The sequence below is a fragment of the Hevea brasiliensis genome, chromosome 12, assembly GCF_030052815.1.
Source record: "Hevea brasiliensis isolate MT/VB/25A 57/8 chromosome 12, ASM3005281v1, whole genome shotgun sequence".
In the NCBI taxonomy this organism is placed as follows: Eukaryota; Viridiplantae; Streptophyta; class Magnoliopsida; order Malpighiales; family Euphorbiaceae; genus Hevea; species Hevea brasiliensis.
The window spans coordinates 11,179,319-11,193,481 of NC_079504.1; the positions used below are offsets into that span (position 1 = coordinate 11,179,319).

General features: G+C 34.0%; 1 protein-coding gene across 1 annotated transcript; it reads left to right on the forward strand.

The window, feature by feature from the left end:
* Nucleotides 1-1,684: 1,684 nt before the first annotated feature.
* Nucleotides 1,685-13,866, forward strand: LOC110632622 (UDP-sugar pyrophosphorylase). Its single transcript, XM_021780898.2, has 17 exons — nt 1,685-1,903; nt 1,992-2,096; nt 3,032-3,148; nt 3,386-3,526; nt 7,104-7,203; nt 8,342-8,469; nt 8,558-8,629; nt 8,707-8,771; nt 9,156-9,216; nt 9,334-9,451; nt 9,923-10,047; nt 10,764-10,840; nt 11,070-11,175; nt 11,302-11,361; nt 12,467-12,547; nt 12,657-12,896; nt 13,204-13,866. Exons 1-17 carry the CDS (start codon nt 1,799-1,801, stop codon nt 13,369-13,371), a joined length of 1,869 nt encoding a protein of 622 aa, XP_021636590.1. The 5' UTR covers nt 1,685-1,798; the 3' UTR covers nt 13,372-13,866.
* Nucleotides 13,867-14,163: the final 297 nt, after the last annotated feature.

A 14,163-nucleotide genomic window follows, 5' to 3' on the forward strand; every position in this document is an offset into this window, starting at 1 on the left:
AATTAATAATAATTTAATTAGCTTTTTTTATAATTCTTAAATTCAATTTTTTTTATTTATTTTAAAATTTGAGATTTTGAAGTCTTCATTTTGAGAGTTAAAAAATTTTGTTAGAAAAAATTGCTATTTAATTTTTATATTATAATCACATTAATAATTTAGTCTTTATATTTAAAAAAATGCATTAATCAATTTCTATATTTTATCATCATCATACACTTTCATCCCTCTTACTGTTTTTCTCAAATTTTGTTGCTAATGGTAAATCTTTCATCTCTGATTTTTAATCATTATAAATATTTTTGTTTCTCAATTTTTATCATTATTAACACTTTTATCTCTTATTGATTACCTTTTAATATTTTTAACTAATAGTTAAATTGATTAAAAAAATAGATAAATCAAATAGTTAATAAAATTAAAAGTGGAGGACTAAATAATTTACTTTTAAAAATATGAAAAGTAAATTATTAATTTTTAAAATTTTAACATAATAACAGAATAAAATGAAATATATGAACAACATTCTTATTATAGTTTTTATAAAGACATGGCTTCAAGCCTCTCTTAGCCTGGAATAAGCCTTTTCTCTTCTATGAACATTATCCTTTCTTTGGAAAAGAAAAAAAAAAGTCATTATTTAAATATTATGAGGATGTTTAATTTGATTGTTTTAATGTATTTTTCTAATTTATAAATTAATTTAAAAATAAATAAATAATTATTTAATAAAATTATTTAAAATTAATTTTTACATCACTTAAATGTTTAGTTAAAAGATATTTAAAAGTAACTTAATTAATCAAAATAAATGAACAGGATATGTGATTGAATGTTGTAATTATTAAAATGAGAATAATGTGATATTTTTAAAAATTATTAAGATAATATAATTTTTATGAATAATTTTAAAATGAGTAAATAAATCATAAATAAGAGATATATTATTTATAATTCTTAATTTATTTAAATAATTTTTTTAATTTATAAATTAAATATTAATTTACTCATAATTTTCTATTTATATATAAATTTAACTGACTTATAAGTTAAACTAAATACTCTTTCATTTATATGCTGTGATCTATCAAGCTAATAAAATGAAAGACATGCTAACCACTAACCCATTAATGTTGTAAGTTAAATTCAGTTTTATTTTATTATTATACTTTATTTATTTTTTTTAAAATACCTCATAAATTAGCTAATACTCCCTATATTCCATTTTAAGCATAGTTTTATAATTTTTTTATCCCACTTTATTTATTATTTTAAAAAATTAAAGATGTGTTAATTATTTTTTTAATTTTATATTTATAAGTTATTATTTTTAATTTATTTATTTTTATCTACATTTTCACATTTTAAAAATATTTTAATTAATTATTAATTTTTTATATATAAAAATAAAATTATTTAATTATTTTTTAAATTCTTATAGACAATAATTTCTCAAAAAATATATCTCTCCCGATGTACTTTCTAAAATCAGGACATCAACTGTTTTTAGTATTCCTGTGTGTCTTAGAATCTTCCATAAAATTCTAAACAGAGGAGGAGACTAACCCAACCGAATAAGTGAAAGTGGGCCCAAAAAGAGAACTAACGGTTTGTATCAGGTAGCCGGTCAGCTTTCCATGATAGAGATCCACGTGTTAAGCTGGAGTAATGGCTTATTTCACGTAATTCAAAATCTCCTCATACATATCTTCTTCGTAGTTCTTAAAGCATCTCTCGCTTTCCGATCGGATTTTACCGTACACTACCACTGACCACTCTCCGGAGAAGCACACCAACAATGGAATCTGCCACGGAAGCTCTCTCCAACCTCAGTGTCAATGGCGATTCCGTTTCCTCCGTTCCCAATTTACAGAAAAACCTCTGCCTCCTCTTCCCTGAGCAGGTATTTGTCTTCTTTCTATGTGAATGCGTTTAATTGTTATGGTTTTTGCCCGAGTTGATGGTGCTGGTGTTGTTGGTGACTGGGGCAGATTGAGCTGGCGAAGATGTTAGTGGAGACGGGGCAGAGTCATCTGTTTCAGCATTGGCCTGAACCTGGTGTTGATAACGAGGAGAAGAAAGCTTTTTTTGATCAGGTTTCATTCTATATGCCTTTTTTATTAATTTAATTTTGAAATTCAATGGAGAAGTTTTGTGTTATTTATGGAGTTTTTATTTTGTTATTGTATTTTCAATGGGTGTGGTTGTGGATCTGTTGATAAGAAAAAAGGGATGAGTTGGGAATTGAGGCAGTGGTTTGCGGTGAGGACTTGAAACTGTGGCGTGTGAATCTATGGGTGGGTTGCTTTTTTAACCAATTGAGTTACATTTTAATTTTGAATTGTTAGGACGCAAATCAGCTATATAATGCCGACGTGAATGTAACTGGATTCAAAATAACTTCAGTATTGTGCAAACTAAAATTAGCATGAGTGAAAGATAAGAACTTTATTTCTTTTAATGAGAAAAAGAGAAGAAAAAAAGGTAGAGGAAAAGTAAAAGAAGTAAATTCAAGAGCATGTATGAAGGACGAAAGGTTGACTAGTCTCAGGTGCTACGTAGTCATACCTAACTGAAAAAGTGACAATTTAGGACATGTAAACTGCTGTCGAGAAAATCATCTTTTTAAATATACTAATTAGAGAGTGTTAAAAAATAATTAAAAATTAAATTTGATCAATTTTAGTTATAAGAATACTAAAATAATAAAACAGTTTTTTCCAAACTGCTTTTTTCAACAGCATCTAAAATTGTGCTTTTATTCAGAAAAATAATTTCAAGTTTTGAAACTCAATGCCAAATAGGGCTTTAGTCTTTTTTCCCTTTTGTAATTAGGTGTTACCTTACGGTGAAACAATCCCCCACCCCAGCCCCTTAAAAAGAAAAGAACTTGCCTTTTGTCTCCCCTACTTTTTTTACTTACGTAATGTGCATATATAGTCCACGCCGAGCTTCACAACTGAGTTGCTTCTCCTTTTACATGTGATTTTGTTATTAAGTAACCTTCATATAATGTGATCATTCCATCTAGGTGACTCGGCTCAATTCAAGCTATCCTGGAGGTTTGGCATCATATATTAAAACAGCAAGAGAACTCTTAGCTGATTCAAAAGCAGGAAAGAACCCTTTTGATGGATTTACACCTTCTGTAAGTGAATACTTCATTTCATGTTTGAAACTCATCACATGTTTGTTCTGATTATGCAGGGGGAAAATTAGTTTTGCTATATTGTTTGCAATAACTGCATTCGTCTATGCAAGCTTGTTCTGGACAATTCATTTTTTTATCTTTTGCATCTATTGGTCTTCCTGATGCACGTCATTTAAAAAAAAAATACATCAAATAGCTAGAACCTTGGCTGATACATTATTAATAATTTTTCAGGTTCCAACTGGAGAGAATCTGACTTTTGGTGATGAAAATTTTATCAAATTTGAGGAGACAGGAGTTAGAGAAGCCCAGAATGCTGCATTTGTTCTTGTTGCAGGTGGGCTTGGGGAACGTCTAGGATACAATGGAATAAAGGTGACTTGTCTACTGTCTAGGTTTAATTGTCAATATTCTCAATACATATATTCTTCGAGCTCTTGATTTGCGTGGATATGAAATTCTTTTACGTCATCCCCAAGGTCCACACTCTAGTGATTACCCTATTGCAGATGCTCTCGCTTTGACATGGAATAGCTAAAAATTAAAAAAAAAATGGAAAATGGAAAATAGAGAAGCAGAAGCCTTAAGAGACGTTAAAAGGAACCTCACAATCAAAAGCTTGCCTATCTCTTGAATAGATTATAGTCCAGTACTCAACTCAACTCAACTCAACTAAGCCTTTATCCCAAAAATTTGGGGTCGGCTATATGGATTCGCTTTCTCCACTCTGAACGATTTTAGGTTAAATCCTCAGAAATGTGTAATGCTTCTAGGTCATGTTGTACTACTCTCCTCCAAATCAATTTAGGTCTACCCCTTTTTTTTCTTTCTATCCTCTAACCTAATGTGCTCTACTTGTCTAACTGGAGCCTCCGTATGTCTACGCTTCACATGACCAAACTACCTCAATCTCTCTTCTCTCAACTTATATTCAATTGGCACCACTCCTACCTTTTCTCTAATACTCTCATTACGGACTTTATCTAGTTTAGTATGGCCACTCATCCACCGTAACATTTTCATCTCTGCAACTCTTATCTTAAATGCATACGACTCTTTCAGTGCCCAACACTCACTACCATATAACATAGCCGATCGTATGGCTGTACGGTAAAATTTTCCTTTCAATTTATTGGGAATCTTACGATCACATAAAACTCCCGTGACACGTCTCCACTTCAACCATCCGGCTTTAATCCTATGACTAACATCCTCCTCATATCCCCCATCTACTTGAAGGACTGAGTTTAGATATTTAAAGTGATTACTTTGAGACAGTACCACTCCATTCAAACTAACTCCTTCCCTATCACCAGTTTGGCCTTCACTGAACTTGCAATGCATGTATTCTGTCTTCGTTCTACTTAACTTAAAACCCTTTGACTCTAGAGTACTTCTCCAAAGTTCTAGCTTTCCATTGACTCCTTCTCGTGTCTCATCTATTAGAACAATATCATCCGCAAACATCATGCACCAAGGAATACTCTCTTGTATATGTTTCGTCAGTTCATCTAAAACTAATGTAAAAAGGTAAGGGTTTATGGCTGATCCTTGGTGTAATCCAATTGAGATCGGAAAATCTCTTGTGTCCCCTCCCACTGTGCGCACAATAGTAGTTGCTCCTTCATACATATCTTTCAATACTTGTATGTACCTAATAGATACCCTTTTTTGTTCTAACACATTCCATAAGACCTCTCTTGGAACACTATTATAAGCCTTCTCCAAATCAATAAAAACCATGTGTAGATCTTTCTTCACATCTCTATATTTCTCCATAAAGCTTCTAATGAGAAAGATCGCTTCCATAGTTGAACGACCAGGCATAAAACCAAATTGATTGAGAGAGATAGAAGTATCATGAAGTAGTCGATGCTCCACAACTGTCTCCCACAACTTCATAGTATGTCTCATGAGTTTAATTCCCCTATAGTTCGAGCAACTCTGTATGTCTCCCTTATTTTTAAAAATAGGTACTAAAATACTTTTTCTCCATTCATCAGGCATTTTCTTTGAGTTTAGAATCTTATTTAATAATTTAGTTAACCATGCCACTCCCATATCTCCCAAATACTTCCACACTTCAATTGGTATTTCATCGGGTCCACAGGCTTTACCCACTTTCATTCTCTTAAGTGCTTCCTTTACTTTTAAAGATCTAATCCTTCTAGTATAATTCACATTCTTTTCTATTGCTCTATAATCTATATTCACGCTATTACCATTTTGACTATTATTAAAGAGATCATTAAAATAATTTCTCCATCTTTCTTTAATGTCCTCATCTTTCTTTAATGTACTCATCTTTCACCAACACTTTTCCTTCTTTATCCTTAATGCACCTAACTTGATTGAGATCTTGACATTTCCTTTCTCTCCTCCTTGCTAATCTATAAATATCTTTCTCCCCTTCTTTAGTTTCAAGTTTCTCATATAACTTTTCAAAGGCCTGTGCTCTTGCTTGACTAACTGCCTTTTTTGCCTCTTTCTTTGCTATCTTGTACTGTTCATATGCCTCATTATTATCACATTTAGGTAATTTCTTATACCATTCCCTTTTTCTCTTCACTGCCTTTTGTATTTCCTCATTCCACCACCATCTCTCTTTTGAGGGTGGTCCATGTCCTTTAGACTCTCCAAGTACTTTTCTAGCTACTTCTCTAATCTTTGATGTCATCTGTATCCACATATCATTGGCCTCCATATCCAGCTTCCATACTTCGGACTCGAGAAACTCATTTTTAAACTTCACTTGCTTTACTCCTTTGAACTCCCACCACTTTATTCGAGCTACACTATTTCTTCTGACCTTACTTGAATTATTCCTAAACTTGACATCCAAGACCACCAACCGATGTTGACTTGTTAAAGCCTCTCCTGGAATGACCTTGCAATCCTTGCATAGAGCTCTATTTGTCTTCCTGATTAAGAGGAAGTCGATTTGGCTTCTATGTTGCCCACTTTTGAAAGTAACTAAATGTGACTCTCTTTTTATAAAGGAGGTATTTGTTAATATTAGGTCGTATGCCATAGCAAAATCCAGGATACTTTTTCCCTCCTCATTTCGACTGCCAAAACCAAAACCTCCATGAACATTCTCATAACCTTGTCTATTACTTCCTACATGTCCATTCAAATCTTCACCAATGAAAACATTCTCTTCATTCGGTATGCTTTGCATTAAATCATCCATATCTTCCCAAAACCTTTGTTTACTCTTACTGTCTAGTCCTATTTGTGGGGCATAAGCACTAACTATATTTATTGTTTCTCTTTCTAGTACTAGCTTTACTAGTATAATTCTATCTTCTACTTTTTTTACAGCTATTACTGCGTCTTTCAATGTCCTGTCTATGATTATGCCCACTCCATTCTTGTTTCTCTCTTTTCCGGTAAACCACAGTTTGTACCATGAATTACCCACTTCCTTACTTTTCTCTCCTACCCATTTAGTCTTCTGAATGCAAGCAATATTCACCCTTCTCCTTTCCAAGGTATCCACAAGCTCCATTAATTTTCCTGTAAGTGATCCAACATTCCAAGTACCAACCCTGATCATCCTCCTATCCTACTCCTTCCTAATTGGTCTCCTTCTATGATATCTTCTATTGTTTTCTATGTCTATCTTGTGTTCTGTTCCACTATTTATTCTACTATCTGTCCTATGGACTAACTTCTTTACCCACACCCGTCCATGATGTGGGAACCCTTGCTCACTTAACACCACACCCGGGCGCCGGCATGGAGCGTCGCTTTCGGTGAACGCCCTACACCCTTGCATATTTCTCACTACACCCGGGCTCCGATGTAGCGCGTCGTTAGTAGAGGACGCCCCAACGTTTATATCATTTGAATCCATATCATAGGGTGTGACGAAATTTTTACGCTGGTTGTCACCTACCGCAACCTCTTAAGTAACAATTTAATACATTTTTTTTTCTTTCACATGCAGCTGGCTCTTCCTGTGGAAACTACAACGGGAACTTGTTTCCTGCAGCATTACATTGAGAGCATTCTGGCTCTTCAGGAAGCTAGCTGTAGACTGACACAAGGTTTGCTACCCTCAGCTTATTACATTACATATACTAGTGTTTGTGATGGGTTATATGCCATAAGTATAAATTACAGGACATTCATAGCAAAGTTGGAAAAGGCTTAGCACAGAGGAATAAAAGAAAGGAAACCAAAATACAATTTCTAATAATTACATACTGAAAAAGGAAAAAAGAATAACATTTAATCAGCAATACAATTTTAGGTGTAAGAGGTAGAAAAAGGACTCCTGAATTTTGTTAATTGCGTTTAAAAGGATGAGTCTAAATCTACCAAAAGATTCCAAATTGGCACTTTTAGGCCTAGTTAATTTTGGAGAGATGATTTATTGCTTTTTCATGTGGAGCAAGGAAGAGCATAGGTGTCATTCGACAACACTTATGCCTTGGTAGTGGTAACTAACTTGATAATGAAGACTTGATATAGCTGCCACAACAATAACAACTAAGCCTTAATCCCAAACTAATTAGGGTCAGCTATATGGAGCCATGATATGACTGCCAATGTTGGAAAATTTAAAGTTTTTTAATTATAAAAGCTGTAAGTGGCAGCAGCAAGCTCATTCTTCTAATTGTAATTTCCTCTTCTGTGAATGTTACTTTAATCACATGATGAAGAAATGAAGCAACTTTTGAAGAAGCCAAGTAATGATGAGAATTGGCTAATACAGAAAAATTGTAGAGAGAGCTAGATTAAGAAGACTTTAAACTGAGCTGATAGGGTGAGAGAGAGAGAGAGAGAGAGAGAGAGAGAGAGAGGAGTACCAATGGAGACTCTAGTCTCCTCTCTTGTTTGATTCTGATTATGAAATATTAGACAACAATTTTTTTCTTGTCCATTTCAATCAAGCTTTTCAGAGAAACTAATCATCAAAAGCTTTGGCATCAGAGATACTTATTTCAGAATTTTGGTGTGTATCTTGAACTGTAGCAACTTCAAATTTTTACACATTGGACTAGCCCTAACATTAGCTTAAAGCTTATTGTAGTTATATGGCAGCCAAAATTGACAACTGTTCAGCTTCCCAACTGAGGATGTGAATATTCTGATTTTATAATATGAGTTGCCCATCCTGGATCACCTAAGTGAGGAAACATTTTGTATTTTCAAGTAATCTTGTGGCTTTTAAAAATATAGGTAAATGTCAAAGGGATATTCCTTTTGTTATCATGACATCAGATGACACCCATGCTCGTACATTGCAACTTTTAGAATCAAATTCTTACTTTGGAATGAAACCATCACAAGTAAAACTTCTCAAGCAGGTATGGGATTACTAATTGATGTATTATTGGATAGTTTGTTGAAGGTGTATACTAGCTGTATTGACGTGTCAGCTTTGCTGTACTCCAGGAAAAAGTTGCATGCTTAGAAGATAATGATGCCAGGCTTGCCCTGGATCCACAGAACAAGTACAGGATTCAGGTAGATACCATGTATTTAATTAACATTATAACTTCTGAGTATTTGGAAATACAGTCTTAACCTTTTTGTTTTGATAGACAAAACCTCATGGCCACGGTGACGTGCATTCACTTCTTTATTCCGGTGGCCTTCTTAATACATGGTATGTCTCAATGCTTTTCTAATTTGTGGAATTTGTTTATGCGAACACAAGTTCAAGTTTATTCTTTCTTTTAATTTTTATGAAATCTTCATTATGTGAACTTGCATGTATTTAGTCTTGCACTCAGCATTTGGAATATTGCCAGAATCACCTATAACATAATTAATTTAAAAGCATAATCTCTCTTTTAATTTCTCTCATCTAAAGAATGAACTGATTGAATCTAATCTAGATTAATGGCATGGAATGCACCCTTTTGGTGTTTTTGACACCCATGCCCCTTGCACAGTAAATATGATCATTGCATGACTTTGCTTTTACATGATCTTTGATTTAGCTATCTACAGTTTCTCGATCTTAGTTGTGCTTGCATTACTTTTTCAGGAAAGATGCTGGTCTAAGGTGGGTTCTATTTTTCCAAGATACAAATGGACTTCTATTCAAGGTTTGGTTGCTTGACGCTCATGGTTTTCATCCATGTGTTCACTAGTTTATTAATTGTTATCATTAGATATGTGTCTGGCTGTAGAGAATAATCTGTATTCTATTTGTACTTGTGTAGGCAATTCCAGCTTCGTTGGGTGTGAGTGCCACCAAACAATACCATGTTAACTCTCTTGCTGTTCCTCGGAAAGCTAAAGAAGCAATTGGAGGAATTACCAGGCTTACTCACACTGATGGTATCAGAAATCATTCTTTTTCCCAAATTGATTTGGAATACATGTAATATTCTTTAGTTGGCCTGTTACAACAGTAAACTTGTGTCATGATTGCGCTTTACATGTATAATTTTTCTCAATGAATTTTGGTCTCTGGAGTGAAAGTTTATTCTGCACCTTCTCCTTCTTTGGTTTAAGGGAAGGGTGCAAGAATGGCATTGATTGGTGCAATGGTAAAAGTTATGGCTTGCATTGATGTCTGATTAATTCTGCTGTGGTAACATGCTATTTTTTTTCTGCATGTTGCCTAATTATCAAAGATGATACTTCTTGTTGCTACTATGAAAAGTCTCATGGTATTTATGTTACCTTCTGGATGCGGTTTTTGAACTTTTCAGAGTTCACTGACATGCATATATACGCACACAATAACTATTATATCATCTACTCTTGTGTCGCTTATTCTCATTGCAAGTAAAATTTATTTTTCAGGGCGATCGATGGTGATTAATGTTGAATACAATCAGCTTGATCCTCTGCTTAGAGCGACTGGGCATCCTGATGGAGATGTTAACTCTGAGACAGGCTATTCTCCTTTCCCAGGAAATATAAACCAAGTAATTTTCTGACTCAAATGTATTTTTGTACTCATTTTGTCCTTAAAAGACATATAGTGAGACAAGCAATATATACTAATTATTTTTTTTATGAATTTCTGGTGTTGTTCTATGAGACAGTTTTGTTACCCATCTCAAATGTCTAATAATGTTTTATGATCCTGTCATTATTCAATGCATAGTGATGCTAGGCATAATAATTAGAAGAATCTTCACCAGCTGACATGGATTTCTGAAATTTCTATTCGTCCCATTTCATTAACTGGATAATTGAATGCTATGGGGTATGCTTCATAGGAGAGCTAAACTATCATACAGGATTCTTTATTTTTCTTCTTTCCCTGCCCACCTTGATTGGAAGTTTGTAACTACTTTAATTATCCATTAACCCCACCAAGTCGGGTATTGATATTGATGTTGATATACTGAAAATCAACTATCGAAGTAGGAAAATAATCACCCAGACAGTAAATGAGACTCTACAACTCAACTCAACTCAACTCAATTAAGCCTTTATTGGTGATGTAATAACAGAGTAGTTGGGATGCCATTTTTCTTTTAAAAATATATATACTGCAATTCATGTGATGTATATGAGGTATTATTCAAATTGATTGCTGTTGTTGTAATCTTAATATGGTGTTTATGATATATATTGCAATGTCATCAAATTTTCCTTCCTTAGAATTTTGGCTTAAAATCCTTCTGCTTTGCAGTTGATTTTGGAACTGGGTCCTTATATTGAGGAGCTCAAGAAAACAGGAGGTTGTATTAAGGAGTTTGTTAACCCAAAGTAATGCTTTCTTCTGCTACTTGATATTTTGGTAATAACTTAATTATATTTTACTATATAATAAATGTTGAAAGGTTTTTGCTTCCTAATCATAGTGGAATGATCATCCAATTGATTGATTCTAATTTATGGATACTAGTATGTGTGAACGTTTATTTCTCATTCCTACATAAGCATGGGACTTGGGAATTCTTAATCAGGTCAGCTGATTCGTTCATACTTGCTACAGATACAAAGATGCCAGCAAAACTTCATTTCAATCTTCAACTCGACTCGAATGTATGATGCAAGATTATCCAAAAACATTGCCCCCATCAGCAAGAGTTGGATTTACGGTAACTATCTTTCCACAGGAGCAAAATGATTTGTAACTTGTCCTTGGACTTGATTGTTCAGGTCTCTAAGGTGCTTTTATTACTGTTTTACTCCCTGTTAAAACAGCTTTTCATGTGTGTGCTAAGGTAATGGATACATGGCTTGCTTATGCACCTGTGAAGAACAATCCTGAGGATGCTGCTAAGGTAATGCCTTCTTGGTAGCCATAAATTGTTGTTGTAGTCAATTTTTTAAAATTGGAATGTGCTGCTGAAGATCCAAAATGGTTTGAAAGAAAATTTTGGGAAGCCTTAATATGGTTGGCCTTCAAAGTTTATTTGGAGAAGGAAAAAGCGCCAGAAATTTATATAATTTTTTTTTTCTAAAGTGGTCAAATTTGTTTGATCATGTCATTTACATTACTCTGCCTGATGCACATTTTAATTGAGGTACCTTTTCTAATGGGTTGGGGCATTGGGTGAGTGTCACTTTCTTTTCAAATTTGCTGGAATATGATGTTGAATGTTTAACTTGGAGCCTTGGGTATTTCTTTTTCTCTCTGATAATATTTGTACCTAACACCTACTCCAAAAGCATGCCATATATACCTGCTTAAGTTAAAGCCTAAAGGTAAGAGTTATGGGCAGTTCTGGTACAGTAAAGTTGATGGAGCTTTTGTGTTTTTTATCCAATATATAGTTGATATAAGTAACATGATGTCTTCAAGATGGTTTTAATTTATTCACTTGATTGAACACTTTTTCCAACTTTCTTTTAATTGGAACTAATTACACACAAACTACTAAAAATCAATTATTCTCTGGCTATCTTCACCTTACAAGTAGGAGACAGTTATAGGTTCTCATTTCTGACCTAGTTATTTGTGCCATTGTAAGTGGTTGAAAGATTATGAAGCAAGTGAGATCAATAATAGAAATTAGATGGTATGGCATCAATCTTACAGTCATATTGTCACTTTGATATTTTAAGTTACTAGGGGAATTTGATATTGATAATCTTTGTATGGAGAAGTATTCACTGGACTGGCAGATTTTTTGGGACCCTGTCTGTGTCCAGGAGAATGAAAGAGAGTAACAAAACACTATCTTAAGGACATTGTATCAGGTTGAGTGCTGATGGAATAACAATTATTCCTGTTATTAAATTCAAAATCTCAAGGTTCTTGTACATTTTATATCTTATTCTTTCACTGAATGGAAATGTTTCTGATTGGGGATTAAGATTCTGAGTTTAGGTTGTCAGCTTGATTTGTTATATTTTTTCTTTTCTTATCTAATTGAATTAATGAAGGTACCTAAGGGAAATCCATATCACAGTGCGACTTCTGGAGAAATGGCCATTTATCGTGCAAACAGCCTCATTCTCAGAAAGGTAACTGTGCTTCTTTGGGTATAATTGGAACATCTCACTCTCTCTCTCTCTCTCTCTATTTATTTTTATCTCTTCATACTGTCTTATTCTCTCAGTTTATTTTCTCTAGGTTGGTGTCCAGGTGGATGATCCAGTTCAACGGGTGTTCAATGGGCAAGAGGTGGAAGTGTGGCCTCGTATCACATGGAAGCCACAATGGGGATTGACCTTTTCAGATGTCAGTAGTAAAGTTAGTGGAAGTTGCTCAATGTCTCAAAGGTCTACAATGGTCATTAAGGGTCGTAATGTCTTTGTCGAAGACCTGTCCTTGGATGGAGCTCTTGTGATTGAATCTGTTGATGAAGCAGAGGTATGTTGATTTTAGTTTTGCAACTCTCCCGTACTTTAAGTTGACACAAGTGGACTTTCTTCTTACATTGTTGTTAACAGGAGGGTTTGTTGTTAAATTTTTTGAATACCACATTCTCTTGGAATGAAAACACACAAACCAGAAAAAATCATTTGTGTTCTTGACTCTGATTGCCCATTTGTGTTTCAATTCCAAAATTAACCATTTATTTGATAATATTGTTCCCTATGTGGAAGGCAATATTTTGGAAAATTGATTCTTGAAAAGTCCTTAACTTCTACATTTCCAATGACGAACCTTTAAACAGGTAAAAGTAGGAGGTTCTGTACAGAACACAGGTTGGATCCTTGAAAATGTTGACTACAAAGATACTTCAGTACCTGAGGAGATAAGGATCAGGGGCTTCAGAATCAACAAAATCGAGCAGCTTGAGGAGCATTATAGTGAGCCTGGCAAGTTTAACCTGAAGGTTTGAAGGCGAACTTATATAGAGATAACATCATCTCTTTTCAAGTTGATTTTTTCCATGGTGATAGAATTTCTGAACCTGGAATAGATCTCCTTTTTTCCTTTTCTAATTTACATTGGGTTAGAAATAGTTGTTAGAATTTCAGTGGTTCTTCCAGTTTATAAATTTATTATTATTATTATTATTTTGGGAGGGTGGGGGTGGATATTCAATTTCCTTCTTTGAAGGAATAACAAATAAGACAAGAATATTGTTCAACATAAAAAAGCTTTTCCTGCATTAAACGAGGGCAATTCTGCGTTTTGTAACTTCTACAAGCGCTTAACCTTGGGATGAGTTAAGATTGTGTTGTATTTGGTCAAAATATAGAGCTAGTGAATATTGTTTATATTTTAGATGTCTGTAGCATGTGAATGGAGGACTTATTCCAAGTTCCTTTTCTGAATTGGCATTTGCAGTTGAGATTATAGAGGAAGGCTTTGTCTGCGGGCATGTGTATAATGATTTTTTTTTTAATGATTGTTATTGCATACCTAATTAGTTGCAGGAGTGAGCATTATTCAGTCTAAACTGAAATATTGAACTGTAACTTTCTCATTTAGAAATTTAGTTCGGTTCACTTTTATTTCTATTCAATTTTCATTCTATTTGGTTTGGTTCGCTGCCCGATTCCTGAAGACTCGATTGCTTGGTCCATCCCACTCCATCTTAGTACATTGTTGGCAAAGCTTCTCTCTCTCTCTCTCTCTCTCTCTCTCTCTCTCTCTCTCTCTCTGTTTGGGTGAGAGTGAGGGAAGG

Bases quoted from the DNA above. Each gene is read 5' to 3' on its own strand.
- LOC110632622 (XM_021780898.2), top strand. From the start codon at position 1,799: ATGGAATCTGCCACGGAAGCTCTCTCCAACCTCAGTGTCAATGGCGAT. The intron at 8,772-9,155 runs GTATGTCTCAAT...TTACTTTTTCAG, and splicing joins GGTGGCCTTCTTAATACATG to GAAAGATGCTGGTCTAAGGT. The intron at 11,176-11,301 runs GTAACTATCTTT...GTGTGTGCTAAG, and splicing joins CAGCAAGAGTTGGATTTACG to GTAATGGATACATGGCTTGC.